Raw genomic sequence first — 19,868 nt, 5'->3', positions numbered from 1 at the left:
GGGGAAAACACAATGGGTAGTAGAAGGAGGTGGAACCATGAGGGAGGTAGTAGGCAGCTGGGGGAGGGGGCAGAGTGACATACGGATAGGGGAAGGGAGGGGGAGGGTATTACCGGAAGTTGGAGAATTCTATGTTCATACCAAGGGGCTGGAGACTACCTAGACGGTATATGAGGTGTTGCTCCTCCAACCTGAGTTTGGCCTCATCATGGCAGTAGAGGAGACCATGTATGGACATATCCGAATGGGAATGTGAAGCAGGGTTGAAGTGGGTGGCTACTGGGAGATCCTGTCTGTTTTGGCGGACAGAGCAGAGGTGCTCGACGAAGTGGTCCCCCAATCTGCGTCGGGTTTCACCGATGTAGAGGAGGCCGCACCGGGAGCGCCGGATGCAATAGATGACCCCAACAGACTCACAAGTTAAGTGTTGAATGTGAGCTGTCCAATGAAGGGAGTGTGTTTTCGTGCTGTGTGTCTGATATCGGGATAATCTGGGACTTTTGTTCGGCGGGAGGTGGAGGGAGAAGAGATCGTAGGACTCGACCAGGAGCAGAACCATGATTCGGCAAAGCCTAGGGAGATCGAAAGGAGGATCAGCGAAGGGGAAACCGTGAGCTCCAACCTGTGCACGTTAAGACTGTTTCATTAAAATGGGTCCTTTTCTTTTCTTGCTTTTTCTTTACCAACCCTTCAGTCAAATTAAGAATCATAAAGCTAAATCGTTTAATTGTATGTGGTGTACTGTCCGTTATTTTGTGGCACTGATTTGTGACGGTAACAAATCACACAGCACCCACACAAAAAAAAGGGGTTTCGGGGTGGACTCAAACCTCAATCTCACAAGTTTGGCGGGGCCACAGATTGTCTTACACAGCGACAGAAACAGAGTGCTTCATACACACTTCAAACTGAAATCTGACCATTTTTATTAGGTGTAGTTCTTGAGATACGGCGCAAAAACAAACAATCAATCGAACAGCAAGAAAGATTTCTGCAGCCTTACAATTATTATTTGTTTGTGAATGAGACCAGAGTTGGAACACAGTCTCATTTAATCTCTGACATAACGTTTAGTGGGGTCTCCATGTGTGTAAGTGCTCCTTAATAATTCTTCACTTCTCTGTCGAATCTTTTAAAATACATTTTATGCTTTACCTTTGCATGATTTTTCTACTCAAATATAAAAATCTGAAAATGGAACCTTTGTTATTAGAACTTTTAGTATCATCAAGCTGCTGAACCGTGTGACTAATTTCTCTCAGCTCAATGCTGAACTGATCCCACAATCTATAAACTCACTTTCAAGGACTCCACAATCCATGTTCTCAGTATTAACTATCTAGTTATTTGTTTGTTTCTATTTACAGCATATTTGCCCAGATTGTCTTCTTTTGGATGTCGACCGCTTGTTTTTGTGTGCAGTTTTTCATTATTCTATGGTATTTCTTTGTCCTACTCTGAATGCCCACAAGAAAATGAACCTCAGGGTAGTATATGGTGACATATACATACTTCGATAATAAGTTTACTTTGAACTTTGAACCTTAATTTTAGCACAGGGCACAAGTTCAAGACTGTCAGGGGGCAAAGTGAGTGTAGTTGCTATTACTAAGAAGAAGGTGCTTGGGAAGCTGAGAAGTCTGAAGGTAGATAAATCACCTGGATCAGATGGACTACACCCCAGGGTTATGAAAGAGGTGGCTGAAGAGATGTGGAGGCATTAGAAATAATCTTTCAAGAATCACTAGATTCTAGCATGGTTCCAGATGACTGGAAAATTGCAAAAGTCACTCCAATCTTCAAGAAGGGAGAGAGGCAGAAAAAGGGAAACTATAGGCCATTTGCTCTGACCTCATGGTTTGAAAGATGTTGGAGCTGACTGTTGAGGATGAGGTCTCAAGGTACTTAGAAGCACAAGATAAAATAGGCCGTAGTCAGCATGGCATCCTTAAGGGGAAATCTTGCCTGACAAATCTGTTGGAATTCTTTGAAGAAATAACAAGCAGGATAGACAAGGGAGAATCAGTGGATGCTGTGTACTTGGATTTTCAGAAGGCCTTGGACAAGGTGCTGCATATGAGGCTGGTTAACAAGATAAAAGCCCATGGTATTACAGGAAAGATACTGGCATGGATAGAGCATTGACTGATCGGCAGGAGGCAAAGAAGGAATTAAGGGAGCCTTTGCTTGATGGGTGCTGGTGACTACTGGTGTTCCACAGGTGTCTGTGTTGGGAACATTTCTTTTTACATTATATGTCAATAATATGTCAATGGAATTGATGGCTTTGTGGCCAGGTTTGCGGACAATACGAAGAAAGGTGCAGAGGAAGGTAATATTGAGGAAACAGGTATGTTGCAGAAGAACCTAGACAGATTAATAGAATAAGCAAAGAGGTGGCAGATGGAATATAGTGTTGGGAAGTGTATGGTCATGCACTTTGGGAGAAGGAATAAAAGTGTAGACAATTTTCTAAACTGGCAAAAAATTCAGAAATCTGAGGTGCAAAGAGACTTGTAAGTCTTCATGCAGTACTGTGAGCAGTTGTGGGCCCCTTATCTACGGATTTATCATATGAAGAGTGTTTGATGTCTCTGGGCCTGTACTTGCTGGAATTTAGATATCGTTGAAACCTATCAAATGTTGAAAAGCCTAGTCAGAGTGGATGTGCAGTAGATGTTTTCTATAGTGGTAGGGTCTAGGACCAGAGAGCACAGCCTCAGAATAGAGGGACGTCCATTTAGAACAGAGATGAGAAAGAATATCTTAGCCACAGGGTGATGAATCTGTGGAATTCATTGCCATAGGTGACTGTGGAAGCCAAGTCACTGAATATATTTAAAGCAGAGCTTGACAGGATCTTGATTGGTCAGGGTGTGAAAGGTTACTGGGTAAAGGCAGGGAATGCAGTTGAAAGGGAAAATGGATCAGCCATGATGAAATGGCTGAGCAGCCTCGATAGGCCAAATGGTCTAATTCTGCTCCTGCCACTTATGGTCTTATAGACACATAGAAAACCTACAGCACAATACAGGCCACTCAGCCCACAAAGCTGTGCCGAACATATCCTTACCTTAGAACTACCTAGGCTTACACATAGCCCTCTATTTTCCTAAGCTCCATGTAGCCATCCAGGAGTCTCTTAGAAGACCCTATCAGTTCCACCTCCACTGCCACCGTCGGCAGCCCATTCCACACACTCACCACTCTGCGTAAAAAACTTACATCTCCTCTGTACCTACTTCCAAGGACCTTAAAACTGTGCCCTCTCGTGCTAGCCATTTCAGCCCTGGGAAAAGCCTCTGACTATCCACATGATCAATGCCTCTCGTTATGTTGTACACCTCCAGCAGGTCACCTCTCATCTTCCACGGAAAAAAGGCCAAGTTCATTCAACCTATTCTCATAAAGCATGCTCCCCAATCCAAGCAACATCCTTGTAAATCTCCTCTGCACCCTTTTTATGGTTTCCACATTCTTCCTGTAGTGAGGCAACCAGAACTGAGCACAGTACTCCAAGTGGGGTCTGACCAGGGTCCTATATAGCTGCAACATTACCTCTTGGCTCTTATACTCAATCCCACGATTGATGAAGGCCAATGCACCGTATGCCTTCTTAACCACAGAGTCAACCTGCACAGTAGCTTTGAGTGTCCTATGGACTCAGACCCCAAAGATCCCTCTGATCCTCCACACTGCCAAGAGTATTGCCATTAATGCTATATTCTGCCATCATATTTGACCTACCAAAATGAACCACTTCGCACTTATCTGGGTTGAACTCCATCTCAGCCCAGTTTTGCATCCTATCAATGTCCCGCTGTAACCTCTGACAGCCCTCCACACTATCCACAACACCCCCAACCTTTGTGTCATCAGCAAATTTACTATCCCATCCCTCCACTTCCTCATCCAGGTCATTTATAAAAATCACGAAGAGTAAGGGTCCCAGAACAGATCCCTGAGGCACACCACTGGTCACTGACCTCCATGCAAAATATGACCTGCCTACAATCAATCTTTGCCTTCTGTGGGCAAGCCAGTTCTGGATCCACAAAGCAATGTCCCCTTGGATCCCATGCCTCCTTACTTTCTCAATAAGCCTTGCATGGGTACCTTATTAAATGCCTTGCTGAAATCCATATACACTACATCTATGGCTCTACCTTCATCAATGTGTTTAGTCACATCCTCAAAAAATTCAATCAAGCTTATAAGGCACGACCTGCCCTTGACAAAGCCATGCTGACTATTCCTAATCATATTATGCCTCTCCAAATGTTCATAAATCCTGCCTGTCAGGATCTTTTCCATCAACTTACCAACCACTGAAGTAAGATTCACTAGTCTATAATTTCCTGGGCTATCCGTACTCCCTTTCTTGAATAAGGTAACAACATCTGCAACCCTCCAATATTCCAGAACCTCTCCTGTCCTCATTGAAGATGCAAAGCTCATCGCCAGAGGATCAGCAATCTCCTCCCTTGCTTCCTACAGTAGCCTGGGGTACATCCCATCCGGTCCCGGTGACTTATCCAACTTGATACTTTCCAAAAGCTCTAGCACATCCTCTTCCTTAATATCTACATACTCAAGCTTTTCAGTCTGCTGCAAGCCATCCCTACAATCGCCCAGATCCTTTTCCCTAGTGAATCCTTTGTTTCAGTATTCACTAAGGAAAAGGATCTTGGCGATTGTAGGGATAACTTGCAGCAGACTGAAAACCTTGCTTCAGTAATCACTAAGTACCTCTGTCATCTCCGGTTCCATACACACTTTTCCACTGTCACACTCAATTGGTCCTATTCTCTCATGTCTTATCCTCTTGCTCTTCACATACTTGTAGAATGCCTTGAGGGTTTCCTTAATCCTGTCCGCCAAGGCCTTCTCATGGCCCATTCTTAAGCTCCTTCCTGCTAGCCTTATAATCTTCTAGATCTCTCTCATTACCTAGTTTTTTGAAACTTTCGGAAGCTCTTTTCTTCTTGACTAGATTTTGGTATATAGTTCCACATTCCTAACCTCAGAACTGTGTCGTCCAGGCACCAGAGACCGTGGAGGAAATCTCTAGAAAGTTGTAGTTGGGGAGGAGAAAGAGGCTAAAAAGGGCTGGTTTTCTTCGGATGGTTCGAAAAGGATGAACAGGAAGGGGCCTATAACTCTTGGCAGAATAGCCAATAGGTCAGGGGTTAAGTTTAAGTTAATTGCTAAAAGGAAAATGAAGAAATATTGTTTCACCTTACACGTAGTGAGTATCTGGGACTCAGTCTATAGAGAGAATGGAAACAGGAATCCTTCAATCCATTGAAAAAGCACCTGGATGCTAACTTGAAGACCCTGAACCCTCAAGGTTATAGGCCTAGATTGATTTATTTATTCATGTATTCAGCATGGAAAAAGCCCTTCTGACCCAAAGGGCCGCACACCCAGCAACCCACCTATTCAACACTAACCTATTTACGATGACCAATTGACCTACTAACCAGTACGTCTTTAGACTGTGGGAGGAACCTGGAGCACCTGGAGAAAACCCAAGCAGTCATGGGGAGAACATACAAACTTTTTACAAACAGTGCCAAACTCCCGAAAACCCCAAGCTGTAATAGCATCACGCTAACTGTGACGCTATGTGGGAAACAGGATTACACCAAAGCTCAATACCTACTACATTCATTTTGAATAACACTTTACTGACTTTCTATGGTAATATTTTGATGTTTTGGTCAGTTGTAAATATGTACACTCGTATAACAAACTTGAACCTGACTTTTGGTTAGCATGGATGTGATGGACCTTCTAGACAGTAACATCTTACAACTTTCGGATTGAAACTTTTCATTTTTTTAACCTGTCATCCAAGATTACTAGACTGTGGTAAAGTTGAGACTTTTGCCATTTAATAAGACCATAATATATAGGAGCAGAAGCAGGCCATTCAGCCCATCGAGTCTGCTCCACCTTTCAATCATGGGCTGATCCAACTCTTCCAGTCATACCAAATCCCTGCCTTCTCCCCATACCCTTTGTTGCCCTGGCTAATCAAGAACCTATCTATCTCTGCCTTAAATACACCCAATGACTTGGCCTCCACAGCCGCTCGTGGCAACAAATTCCACAGATTTACCACCCTCTGACTAAAGTAATTTCTCTGCATCTCAGTTCTAAATGGATGTCCTTCAATCCTGAAGTTGTGCCCTCTTGTCCTAGACATCTCTACCATGGGAAGTAACTTTGCCATATCTAATCTGTTCAGGCCTTTTAACATTTGGAATGTTTCTATGAGATCCCCCCTCATTCTCCTGAACTCCAGGGAATACAGCCCAAGAGCTGCCAGACGTTCCTCATACGGTAACCTTTTCATTCCTGGAATCATTTTTGTGAATCTTCTCTGAACCCTCTACAATATGCTGAGGATGTTCTACGAGTCTGTGGTGGCCAGTGCTATCATGTTCGCTGTTGTGTGCTGGGGCAGCAGGCTGAGGGTAGCAGACACCAACAGAATTAACAAACTCATTCGTAAGGCCAGTGATGTTGTGGGGATGGAACTGGACTCTCTCACGGTGCTGTCTGAAAAGAGGATGCTGTCTAAGTTGCATGCCATTTTGGACAATGTCTCCCATCCACTACATAATGTACTGGTTGGGAACAGGAGTACATTCAGCCAGAGACTCATTCCACCGAGATGCAACACAGAGTGTCATAGGAAGTCATTCCTGCCTGTGGCCATCAAACTTTACAACTCCTCCCTTGGAGGGTCAGACACCCTGAGCCGATAGGCTGGTCCTGGACTTATTTCCTGGCGTAATTTAACTTACATATTATTATTTAATTATTTATAGTTTTATATTGCTATATCTAAACTCCATTCTTGGTTGGTGCAACTGTAACGAAACCCAATTTCCCTTGGGATCAATAAAGTATGACTATGACTATCAGGATATCGTTTCTAAAATAAGGAGCCCAAAACTGCACACAATATTCCAAGTGTGGTCTCACAAGTGCCTTATAGAGCCTCAACACTGCATCCCTGCTCTTATATTCTATACCTCTAGAAATGAATGCCAACACTGCATTCACCTTCTTCACCACCAACTCATCCTGGAGGTTAACCTTTAGAGTATCCTGCACAAGGACTCCCAAGTCCCTTTGCATCTCTGCATTTTGAATTCTCTCCCCATCTAAATAATAGTCTGCCTGTTTATTTCTTCTACCAAAGTGCATGACTATACACTTTCCAACATTGTATTTCATTTGCCACTTCATTACCCCTTCCCTTAAACTATCTAAGACTATCTGCAGGCTCTCTGTTTCCTCAACACTACCTGCTCCTCCACCTATCTTTTGTATCATCAGCAAATTTAGCCACAAATCCATTAATCCCATAGTCCACATCACTGACATACATCGTAAAAAGCAGCGGTCCCAACAACGACCCCTGTGGAACTCCACTAGTAACTAGCAGCCAGCCAGAATAGGATCCCTTTATTCCCACTCTTTGTTTTCTGCCGATCAGCCAATGTTCCACTCATGCTAGTAACTTCCCTGCAATTCCACGGGCTCTTATCTTGCTAAGCAGCCTCATGTGCGGCACCTTGTCAAAGGCCTTCTGAAAATCCAAGTACGCCACGTCTACTACATCTCCTTGGTCTACCCTGCTTGTAATTTCCTCGAAAAATTACAGTACGTAGTCAGGCAGGATTTTCCTTTCAGGAAACCATGCTGGCTTTGGTCTATCTTGTCATGTGTCTCCAGATACTCCATAATCTCATCCCTAACAATCAATTCTAACAACTTCCCAACCACTGATGTCAGGTTGACAGGTCTATAGTTTCCTTTCTGCTGCGTCCCACTCTTCTTAAATAGCAGAGTAATTTTCAGACCATTAAACTTCCTGAGCACCTCCCCAGTCGTAGTTTTCGCTGCACAAACTTCACTTCCCTTACACTCTTGAAATGTCCGGTATACTGCAGATGTCTTCCACTGTGAAGACTGATGCAAAACACGCATTCAGTTTCTCTGCCATCCCTGGATCTCTCATTACAGTATCTCCAGTGTCATATTCTATTGGTCCTGTATCTACCTTCAACTCCCTTTTACCCTTTATATACTTAAAAAATCTTTCAGTATCTTTAGTACCTTAATGGAAGGAGGATACAAAGTGATGGAATAATAATACCAGTCTCAGGTAGAGAAAAACCTAAATTACACCACACTAACCCATTATTCTTCATCACAATCTCAAAGCATCATTTCTGGTCTTTGGAAATATTAGAATGGCCGAAATCAGCTCCTCATGTAACCAATGATACCAGCTGGTAATGAAGATCCACCTCCTTCCGTGAGATTATTCAGTTGTGGTCAAGTACAGCACACTACCTGTAAAATATTCTCTAAAGCAAAGATGATTTCAAAAATAATGAAATGAAAAGTTACTAAAAATTTTAAAAAACTTTGCCTTTAAAACTGCATCAATTCTCTTGGGTACACTGTCGTGCAGTGTTATAAGAAAATCGGCTGGTAGGTTATTCCAAGCATCTTGCTACAGTTCTTCTGCAGATGCTGGCTGGCTTGCTTGCTTCTATCTCTCCAGGTAATCCCAGACATCCTTGATGATTACAAACAAGAGAAAATTTGCAGATGCTGGAAATCCAAGCAACACACACAAAACGCTGGAGGAACTCAGCAGGCCAGGCAGCATCTATGGAAAAAAGTACTGTCAACGTTTCAGGCCAAGACCCTTTGGCAGGACTGGAGAGAAAAGCTTAGGAGTAGATTTAAAAGGTGGGGAGAGAGAAACACAAGGTGATAGGTGAAACCTGAAGGGGGAAGGATGAAGTAAGGAGTTGGGAAGTTGTTTGGTGGAAGAGAGAGAAGGCCATGGAAGAAACAAAAAAGGGGGGAAGGAGCACTAGAGGGAGGTGATGGGCGGGCAAGGAGATAAGGTGAGAGAGGGAAATGGTGGAGGAACGAGGAAGTAGGGGAGGTGGGGCATTACCGGAAGTTTCAGAAATTGATGTTCATGCCATCAGGTTGGAGGCTACCCAAACTGAATATAAGGTGTTGTTCCTCCAACCTAAGTGTGGCCTCATCATGACAGTGGAAGAGGCCATGGATGGACATGTCGGTATGGGAATGGGGAGTGGAATTAAAATGGGTGGCCACAGGGAGATCCCGTTTTTTCTGGTGGACAGAGCGTAGATGCTCAGCGAAGCGGTCTTCCGATCTATGTCGGGTCACACCGATATACAGGAAGCCAAACCTGGAGCACCGAACACAGTAAATGACCCCAACAGACTCACAGGTGAAGTGTCGCCTCACCTGAAAAGACTGTTTAGGGCCCTGGATTGTAGTGAGGGAGGTGGTGTTGGGGCAGGTGTAGCACTTGTTCCACTTGCAAGGATAAGTGCTAGGAGGGAGATCAGTGGGGAAGAATGAATAAGAAATAAGAAATAAAATCGACAATCTTGAAATTCAGCTACACTTTTGGCAAATAGGACATTGTGGCCATCTCTGAAACTTGGCTAAAGGATGGCTGTCATTGGGAGCTGAACATCTAAGGGTATATGGTGTATTGGAAAGATAAGTTAGTAGGCAGAAGGGGTGGTGTGGTCCTGTTTATAAGAAATAATATTAAATCCTTGGAAAGGGATGACATTGGATTGGAAGGTGTAGAGTCTCTATGGGTTGAGTTAAGAAATGGCAAGGGTAAAAGCAGGAGATAGAAAAGGCGTGTCGGAAGGGCAGCGCCATGATAATCTTTGGGGATTCACATGAAAGTGGATTGGGAAAACCAGGCCAGTACTGGACCTCAAGGGAGAGAATTTGTAGAATTCTAAGGGATGGTTTTTTAGAACAGCTTGTTGTTGAGCCCACTGGGGTATCGGCTGTGCTGGATTGGGGGTTGTGCAATGATCCAGAGGTGATAAGAGAGCTTAAGGTTAAGGAACCCTTAGGGAACAGTGATCACAATGTGATCGAATTCACTTTGAAATTTGAGAAGGAAAAACTAAATTCCAATGCGTCAGTATTTCAGTGGAATAAAGGAAATTACAATGGCATGAGAGGGGAACTGGCCAAGGTTGACTGGAAAGGGACTCTAGGGAGGAAGGTGAGCAGAGCAACAAAGGCTAGAGTTTCTGAGAGAAGTGCAAGACAGATATATTCCAAATAAGAAGAAATTTTCAAAGGGAAGAAGGACACTACCGTGGCTGACAGAGCCAAAGTAATATCAAATGAGAGGGCATACAAGGAAGCCAAGCTAGTGGGAAGATAGAAGATTGGGAAGCTTTTAAAAACTTGCAGAAGTAATCTATGAAAGTCATTAGTAAGGAAAAGCTGAATTATGAAACGAAGCTGGCGACTAATATCAAAGAAGATATTAAAAGCTTTTGTAAGTACATAAAGGGTAAAAGATAGTCGAGTGTAGATATAAGAACAATAGAAAATGATGCTGGAGATATTGCAATGAGAGACACAGAGATGGCAGAGGAACTGAATGCGTATTTTGCATCTGCTTCACAGTGGAAGACGTCTGCAGTATAGCGGACATTCAAGAGTGTCAGGGAAGTGAAGTATGTGCAGTGAAAATCATGACTGAGAAGATGCTCAGGAAGCTTAATGCTCTGAGGGTGGATAAATCTCCTGGACCTGATGGAATGCACCCTCGGGTTCTGAAGGAAGTAGCTGGAGAGATTGTGGAGGCATTAACAATAATCTTTCAAGAATCGATAAATTCTGGCATTGTATCGGATGACTGGAAAATCGCAAATGTTGCTCTACTATTTAAGAAGGGTGAGAGGCAGCAGAGACTTAGGTAGTTTAGGTGAATGGGCAAAGCAGTGGCAAATGAAATACAATGTTGGAAAGTGTATGGTCATGCACTTTGGTGGAAGAAATAAATGGGCAGACTATTATTTAGATGGGGAGAGAATTCAAAATGCAGAGATGCAAAGAGACTTGGGAGTCCTTGTGCAGGATACCCTAAAGGTTAACCTCCAGGTTGAGTCGGTTGTGAAGAAGGCAAATACAATGTTAGCATTCATTTCGAGAGGTACAGAATATAAGAGCAGGGATGTGATGTTGAGGCTCTATAAGGCACTCGTGAGACCACACTTGGAGCATTGTATGCAGTTTTGGGCTCTATTTTAGAAAGGATATACTGACATTTGAGGGGGTTCAGAGAAGATTCACAAGAATGATTCCAGGAATGAAAGGGTTACTCTATGAGTAATGTTTGGTAACTCTTGGGCTGTGTTCCCTGGAGTTCAGGAGAATGAAGGGGGATCTCATAGAAACATTCTGATGTTAAAAGGCCTGAACAGATTAGATATAGCAAAGTTATTTCCCATGGTAGGGGAGTCTAGGACCAGAGGGCATGACTTCAGGATTGAAGGATGCTCCATTTAGAACTGAGATGCACAGAAATTACTTTAATCAGAGGGTGGTAAATCTGTGGAATTTGTTGCCATGAGCAGCTGTGGAGGCCAAGTCATTGGGTGTATCTAAGGCAAAGATAGATAGGTTCTTGATTAGCCAGGACATCAAAGGGTATGGGGAGAAGGGAGGGGAGTGGGGATGAAGAATTGGATCAGCCCATAATTGAATGGTAGAGCAGACTCGATGGGCCAAATGGCCTACTTCTGCTCCTTTTTCTTATGGCCTAATGAATGGACAAGGGAGTCACATAGGTAGCAATCCCTGCAGAAAGTGGAAAGTATGCGGGGACGGAAAGATGTGCTTGGTTGTGGGAACCCATTAGAGGTAGCGGAAGTTTTGGAGAATTATGTGCTAGACGTGGAGGCTGGTGGGGTGGTAGGTGAGGACAAGAGGAAGTTTCTCTCAATTTCTCTGTTTCCGCCGCATCTGCTCTTCCTCCACCATCAACGCTGCCCTCAACTGCATCTCTTCCATTTCATGCACGTCTGCTCCTACCCCAATCTCCCCCCACCTACCAGGGATAGGGTTGCTCTTGTCCTCACCTACCACCACACGTCCAGCACATAATTATCCGAGACTGCTTCACCAAGATCCTCGGTGATGTTTATGCTGAGGAATGTAGAGCTGTTCACCCTCTCAACCCCAGATCCATTGATGTCAATAAGGGTTAGCCTGTCTCCGTTCCTCCTGTAGTTCACAACCAGCAACACTGAGGGAGAGGTTGTTTTCTTGACACCACTGTGTCAGGGGGTGATGACTTCTCAGTAGGCTGCCTCATTATTATTTGAAATTAGGCCAATCAGTGTAGTGTCGTCAGCAAATTGGAGCTGTGGGTGGCAACACAGTCACGGGTACACAGAGAGTAATAGAGGGGGCTTAGTACACAGCCCTGAGGGGCTCCTGTGTTGAGGGTCAGAGGGGCAGAGGTGAGGGGGCCAACTCTTACCACCTGGTGGCGATCTGACAGGAAGTCCAGGATCCAGCTACACAAGGCAGGGTGAGGGTCAAGGTCTCTGAGCTTCTTGTTGAGCCTGGTGGAAATTATGGTGTTGAATGCTGAACTGTAGTCCAAGAACAGCATTCTCACATAAGTATCCTTCTCCAGATGCGCAAGGATGGTGTGTAGAGCTATGGCTATTACGTCATCTGTCGATCGGTTGTGTTGATAGGCGAATTGTAGGGGGTCCATTGTGGGTGGTAGCAAGCTGCAGATGTGGTCCTTGACCAGCCTCTCAAAGTATTTGCTTATTATTGAGGTGAGTGTGACAGAACGACAGTCGTTCAGACATGTTACCTTGGTCTTTTCAGGTACAGGAACAATGGTGGATGTTTTGAAGCAGGAGGGCACTCTGCACTGGGAGAGGGAGTGTGAGTTGTTTGCATGGACTGTGCACACTCTGAGTACCCACTCTGGGATGCCGTCCGGTCCCGCAGCCTTGCGACTGTCCACTCGTTGGAAACACCCGTGTACTTCAGTCTCAGAGATGACCGAGGTGCAGGTCTCTTTGGGGGCTCACCTCAGGGGCTCAGTGTTGGCAACATCAGATCAAGCATAAAGAAGATTTAGTTCATCTGGGAGAAAGGCAGCGATGTTAAAAACTCCACTACGTTTAGCTTTGAAGTCTGCGATGGTGTGCAGACCTTGGCATAAGTTGCATATGTTGTTGGTGGAGAGTCTGTACGGATCAGATGGACTAAAGTGTCTCTATCGGTGCTGTAGTGCTCTACAACATTGATAGTTTATGTTTAATTTACATTTCTCTTGTGAATGATGCTTGTATGATGTTATGTAACTGGGTTGTGGCTGCAGTTAAGTTTTTTTCATTGCACCCAACAATAAACTTGACTTTGCCTTTGAACCTTTATGGGTAGAGTAGAAGACCATAAAGACATACTGCTAACTCTCCATCTCAGCCCTACGTAGCCTTCCCCCTATTCTGAAACCACAAAGCCTGGTTCTAGACTCACCAGTCAGGGGGAACTTGAGGAGAATGTAAAGTTTCAATGAAATCTGCTTTTAATTTTCCCAAAATCTAGAATATCCAGGCCTCTCTCCTCATACAAAAACGTGTCAAACTGGTCTAGAGAATCTTTACTACACACCCTTGTTGGCAAATATGTTCTCCTTTAGGCAAAGATCAAAAGCATATACAATATTCTAGATTCAGAGCAAGGCATTTTTTCTTGTACTCCAACCCTCTCATAATAAAGGTCAACATATCATTTGCCTGTTGTACCTGCATACTGGTTTCAGCAAGCTCAGGTAAAACACAACCAGATGTTCAATCTCTCACTATTTAATAAAATGCTCTGATTTTCTCTTTGATGCACCAAAGTGGATAACTACATTTTTTCCACATCACATTCCATTGGTAACTTTCAATTTCTTGGTGTTAACCTATCAGAGGATATGTGTTGAGGCTGGCACGCAGGTGCCACGACAGCGCCTCTACTTAGAAGTTGTGCATGGATTTGCATGTCACCAAAAACGTGGACAAGCTTCTATAGATGCACAGTGGTGTGCATTGTAACTGGTTGCATCATGGCCTGTTATGGAAATACCAACGCCCAAGAACAGAGGAGCCTACAGAGCGTGCTGGATATAGCCCAGTCCATCACAGGCAAAGCCCTGCCCACCACATCTACATGGGAGCACTGCCACAAGAAAGCAGCATCCATCATCAAGGACCCCCACCATCCAGGTCACGCTTTCTTCTCCCTACTACCATTGGACAGGAGGTACAGGAGCCTTAGGACCCACACCACCAGGTTCAGTAAAAGTTATTACCTTTCAACCTACAGGCTTCTGAACCGGCCTGAGGAACTTCACTTAACTAAACCCTGAACTGATCTATGACTTACAGACTCATTTTTACAGACTCCTTACATCTCACGTTCTCAGTGTTATTTTTTATTTGCAGAATTTCCCACAGCATATGGACTCGCTTTCAAGGATTCTTCATGTCATGTTCTCAGTATTTACTGTGTACTTATTTATTATTACTATTTCCTTTTTTTTTTGCTTTCTTTTTGTATTTGCAGTCTGTTGTCTTTTGCACACTGGTTGTCCACTCTGTTGACACAGTCTTCTATAGATTCTATTACGGTTGTTGGATTTACTGAGTATGCCCGCAAGAAATTGAATCACAGGGTTGTATATGGTGACACACATGTACTTTGATAATAAATTTACTTTGACTTTGATCTGTCACTTACTCAGCTCGACTACAGTACTTCCCCTTACATCCTCCTCCCTACTCACAGTCGCATGTAGTTTTGTACCATAAAGAAACTTAGAAATACAACACTTAGCTGTAGCTCAAGTACAATTCACAACTTGAGAGTAATCAGATTTAATCAAACACTGCTTTCTGCCTAACAAACACATTACCCCAGTCCATGAGCTCTAACCTTGTTGACCAATCTTCTCTGTGGGACATCAGCCTTTCCAAAATCCAAATATGGTACATCCATCTGGTACCCTCCATCATGAAATTGCATTGAAAACTTTTCTAAACTTCTGAACTTGCTGAAACCTGCTTCATTCTATTCAGTTCTTTCATTTTATTTATTTATTTAGCGATGTATGTCGCATCCAGAGTTTCACCGGTTAGCGGACTATTACCCGCCACGCCTCTCTGAGGTAGTGGGGAACCGCGTACGTGACAAGTTACAGCAGTGGTTTGCCATTTCCTTCTGCCGGGTGAGTTTCCAAAGAGATCATACAGCAGATTAATTTGGTTTTCATGATGTGTTCTAGATCTAGCTGATCTTTTTTTGCTACTAGTAGTGGGCTATTTTCGAATTGGGCAGCCTGCACGTAATGAACACTGAGCTGAACTGAAATATGCGTTTTGCGTTATATAGTCTGGGTTTAAAATTTTTTTTTGTTTCAAGTTGTGCATTTATTGCATGTAGGTGGGAGGGGTTGTAATGTTTTTCTTTGATGAGGTTGATTCCATGGTTCCATCGACTTCTCTAACTTCCGCTAAGGCCCCACCTCCCCCTCGTACCCCATCTGTTACTTATTTTTATACACACATTCTTTCTCTCACTTTTTTTTCTCCCTCTGTCCCTCTGAATATACCCCTTGCCCATCCTCTGGGTCCCCCCCCACTGTCTTTCTTCCCGGACCTCCTGTCCCATGATCCTCTCGTATCCCCTTTTGCCAATCACCTGTCCAGCTCTTGGCTCCATCCCTCCCCCTCCTGTCTTCTCCTATCATTTTGGATCTCCCCCTCCCCCTCCAACTTTCAAATCCCTTACTCACTCTTCCTTCAGTTAGTCCTGACCAAGGGTCTCGGCCTGAAACGTCGACTGCACCTCTTCCTAGAGATGCTGCCTGTCCTGCTGCGTTCACCAGCAACTTTGATGTGTGTTGCTTGAATTTCCAGCATCTGCAGAATTCCTGTTGTTTGCTTCCATGGTTGTTTTTTCTCTTGGCCCTCGGTGGGGAAGATAAACTTCAGGATTGTATACTACAGACTTTGAAGCAGGACCATCTGGCTTGACGAGCCAATAGACTTACTAACCAGTACATCTTTGGAATGTGGGAGGAAACTGGAACACCCAGAGAAAACCCACACAGTCAGAGGGAGAATGTACAAATTCTTTACAGATGGCGCCAGAACTGAATTCTGACCTTTGATGCACCAAACTGTAATTGCATTGTGCCAACCACTATGTTATCAAGGTCAGGAAGTTCTAAAAATAAAGGACACATCCTCTACTGAGAGTCAATGTAGTGACCGAGAAAATGATGACTGTCCTTGCTCTTCCCTTGGTGCACTTATTAAAAATATGTAATTTCTTATTGTACTTCATAGTAATTTTATGTATTGCCCTGTGCTGCTGCAACAAGATTTCACAACATTACGTCAGTGATAATAAACCTGATTCTAATTCTGTTTTTAAAGAAAACAACACAGTGAAACTGTGACCCAGAAACAGAAATACTTCAGAATTCCCTACAAGACCCATCAATTAATGAACAAATGCCCATTTATTTTTTAATCAATTTTTCCTGACAGATTTCAAGGCAGAAACTAAAGTTTCACGAGTACCATGGGAGACTTTCATCACTGGGTACTCTTCCCAGCTGGATGACAAATGGCAAGCATTCTTGACGTCTATTTCGGTACAATCTGATTAGGAAGCTGATCCCATTCTATGAGATTACTACAAGAATTCAAATCATTTTTCTCATCTCTCAACACTACTTACAGTCAGAAGAAAAGCCTCGAGTTATTGATGTCTGTTTCAGATAAAGTTAAATACCACGGCTGCCTGGCACCAAACTGAATTCCAAGCACGCCCAATGTTGTTACACTCTTCTCACAGTGTCTTCATAGTAGATGTGAAAAGACAAGGCACCAAAGCATTTGTTTCCTCCTCAAATTACTTCCCTTCTCCTCCCAAAATACGGCTTCATGGATGCTAAACGCAAATCTGGACAGGAAGTTTCCAGAGCCAATTTTCTAGGGTTGTGCAGTTCCAGCACAGACCCCTACCATTAACCAAGGGATCCTTGGACCTCAGGCAGGACCCCTGTTCTAAGTCTAAACCTATCCGATTCACGGACACGTGCAGATGTTCCTTAAATGTCTCTCTACTCGCTTTATACTGATGACTGTGAGGCTAAGTACAGCTCCATTGCCACATTCAAGTCCACTGACGACAGTACTGTTGTAGGCCGAATCAAGAGTGGCGACAACCAGCATCTAGGAGGGAGAGTGAAAATCTGGCCGAGTGGTACCAGCACAGCACTCTCTCACTCAACATCAGCAAAACCAAACAGGCAGCCCCCATTAGGGGGTTGGAGGTGGAGAGGGTCATTAACTTTAAATTTCGTGGCATTTCAGGAGGATCTGCCCTGGGTCCATCACCCTCAGGCCAATTTTCCCAGTTGATCTAAATCTCAACATGACGAACAACAAGGTGCTCAGCTCCAACACCTGTGGTATAGCACAGCTTACAGGTCTCCAGTCTGAAAACCACCCTCCACCACAACACTCTGGTTCCTACCATCAAGCTAACTTTGATTTCAATTAACTAGCTCACAATGGATCCCATGTGATCCTACCTTCTAGACCAGTCCACCATGTGGAATCTCGTCAAGAGCCTTGCTAAACTTCATGTAGACAATCTCTGCTGCCTTACTCCCGTCAATCCTCTTGATCAACTCAAAAAAACATCAAATTCATGACTTCCCTAAGCACAAAGACGTGATGACTCTATGAGACATGAGACACAGAATCAGAATTAGGCCATTCAGCCCATTGAGTCTGCGTCATCATTTCTCTCAACCCCATTCTCCTGCTATCTCCTCTTGCCGTAACCTTTGACTCGTTTCCTAATCAAGAACCTACCAACCTCCAAATCATAGACCCTCAGACTCCCTAATTATAGAACACTACAGCACAGAAACAGGCCCTTTGGCCCACCTAGTCTGTGCTGAATTATTATTCTGCCTAGTCCCATTGACCTGCACCCAGATCATAACCCTCCATACCCCTACCATCCACATATCTATCCAAACTTCTCTTCAATGTTGAAATCAAACCCACGTCTATCACTTCCACACAATTACTGCCCCCTGAGTGAACAAACTCCCCGTTAGGTTGCCTTAAATAATTCACCTTTCACCCTTAACCTGTAACCACTAACTCACTTTTAAAATCTCGGGTTCACTCGGCACAAGTGTAACCTCAAGCCTGCTGGATATCTCGACTGGCCCCGCTTTCAGAACCTCTTCCTACCACTAAACACAAAATAATCTGCAGATGCTGGGATCAAAGCAACACTCACAACACACTGGAGGAACTCAGCAGGTCGGGCAGCATCTGTGGAAACGATGAGTCAACGTTTCGGGCCGAGACCCTTCATCAAGACTGAAGAGGGAAGGGGCAAAGGCCCTATAAAGGTAGGGGAGGATGGGAAGGAGAAGGCTGGTAGGTTCCAGGTGAAAAACCAGTAATTTGAAAGATAAAGGGGTGGAGGAAGGGAAGCAGGGAGGGGATAGGCAGGAAAAGTGAAGAAAGAATAGGGGAAAACACAATGGGTAGTAGAAGGAGGCGGGACCATGAGGGAGGTGATAGGCAGCTGGGAGGGGGCAGAGTGAAATAGGTATAGAGGAAGGGAGGGGGAGGGAATTGGACCTGACGAAGGGTTCCAGCCCGAAACGTCGACTCATCATTTCCATGGATGCTGCCCGACCTGCAGAGTTCCTCCAGCGTGTTGTGAGTGTTTCCTTCCTACCATTGACGTTAGGTTCACCAGCTTGTCCTTGGAGCTCTTCTGACATAAAGCTATAACATTAGCCAGCATTCAGGCCTTTAATAACCTCATTGTTTGATAACAATGATACCAGAGTCTCTATAGTATCTTTCCATACTTGCTTGCTTTTGACCTGCCCCAGGGATAAGTCCACCATTCTGAGCCTCAAGACCACTGCCACCTCTTCTTGGACTTAAATCAACCCCTCAGTGCGGCTGGAGGACAGTCTTCTCCTTTCATGTAAATCCGATCTCAGGATTCAAAATTATTCCAGTACACAAGTGTAAGGGAGAACAAAATAATTGTTACTCCAGATCCAATGCACCAGACAAAAAAAAGTAAGATAAATAACAGAATAATAAAAACACAAAAAATAATAGCACATAACTTATATACATAGATGGATTGTATATTCATAAAGTGACACTAGGCACAGGAGTGTCTGTACATAAGGTGACAGACAGGAAATGATAAAGTAGTGGTGGTTGGGGATGTGGAGGGGTGGGTTAGTGGGTGCAGATGTTGATCTGCCTTACTGATTGGGAATAGTAACTGTTTTTGAGTCTGGTGGTCCTGGTGTGGATGTTACATCACCTCCTCCCTGATGGGAGTGGGACAAACACTCCATGAGCAGGAGGGGTGGGATCCTTCATGATGTTTCTGGCCCTTTTCTATATAGACACACAGTATGTCTGTAATCTCAAAGCTGCCCCACCATTTCATACGTTACAATAAAAACATTCTTTTAACTTGCTTTTTTTGACTATTCTTCTTTATATGTTACTTATTTTCTTTTTACTTGACACACAATATCCAGTTGCTACTTTGATTAGCATTTCCTCGAAGCGACTGGACACAAGTATCTGTACTCAATAGGACATTTACCTGATTTGTTTGTTTGCAGGAGTTCTTCTCTTTCGGAGATGGCCAGTGTACGCCTAGCGTGTCGGTGAAATCCTCATTCCACTGTAGAGAAAACACAGCACAATTCAAAATAAGACTCTATGAGGATGAACTTTTTCCTTAAGATAGGTGTAGTCAGCAAAGTTCAGCATTCCCTCTGTTGGATTGGACTGTTTAATTCTTAGATTAGACTGTTTGTTAATTTCTTTGCAGCTTAAGGTCTAATTGTCTGTTTGTATTTCATGTATACTTAT

General features: G+C 43.9%; 1 protein-coding gene across 4 annotated transcripts in view; it reads right to left on the bottom strand.

The window, feature by feature from the left end:
• Window positions 1–19,868, bottom strand: part of ctif (CBP80/20-dependent translation initiation factor) — a 216,768-nt gene that overhangs the window by 115,165 nt on the left and 81,735 nt on the right. For all 4 annotated transcript variants that reach the window (XM_072252173.1, XM_072252175.1, XM_072252176.1 and 1 more), the window contains one exon: window positions 19,597–19,677. In XM_072252173.1, the coding sequence (XP_072108274.1) occupies window positions 19,597–19,677 (81 nt within the window). The remainder of the gene's footprint in view (window positions 1–19,596; window positions 19,678–19,868) is intronic.

Source organism: Mobula birostris, chromosome 3 (assembly GCF_030028105.1).
Source record: "Mobula birostris isolate sMobBir1 chromosome 3, sMobBir1.hap1, whole genome shotgun sequence".
NCBI classification, from domain to species: Eukaryota; Metazoa; Chordata; class Chondrichthyes; order Myliobatiformes; family Myliobatidae; genus Mobula; species Mobula birostris.
The sequence above is the reverse complement of the archived record's forward strand: the minus strand, read 5'-3'. Positions and strand labels throughout refer to the sequence as shown.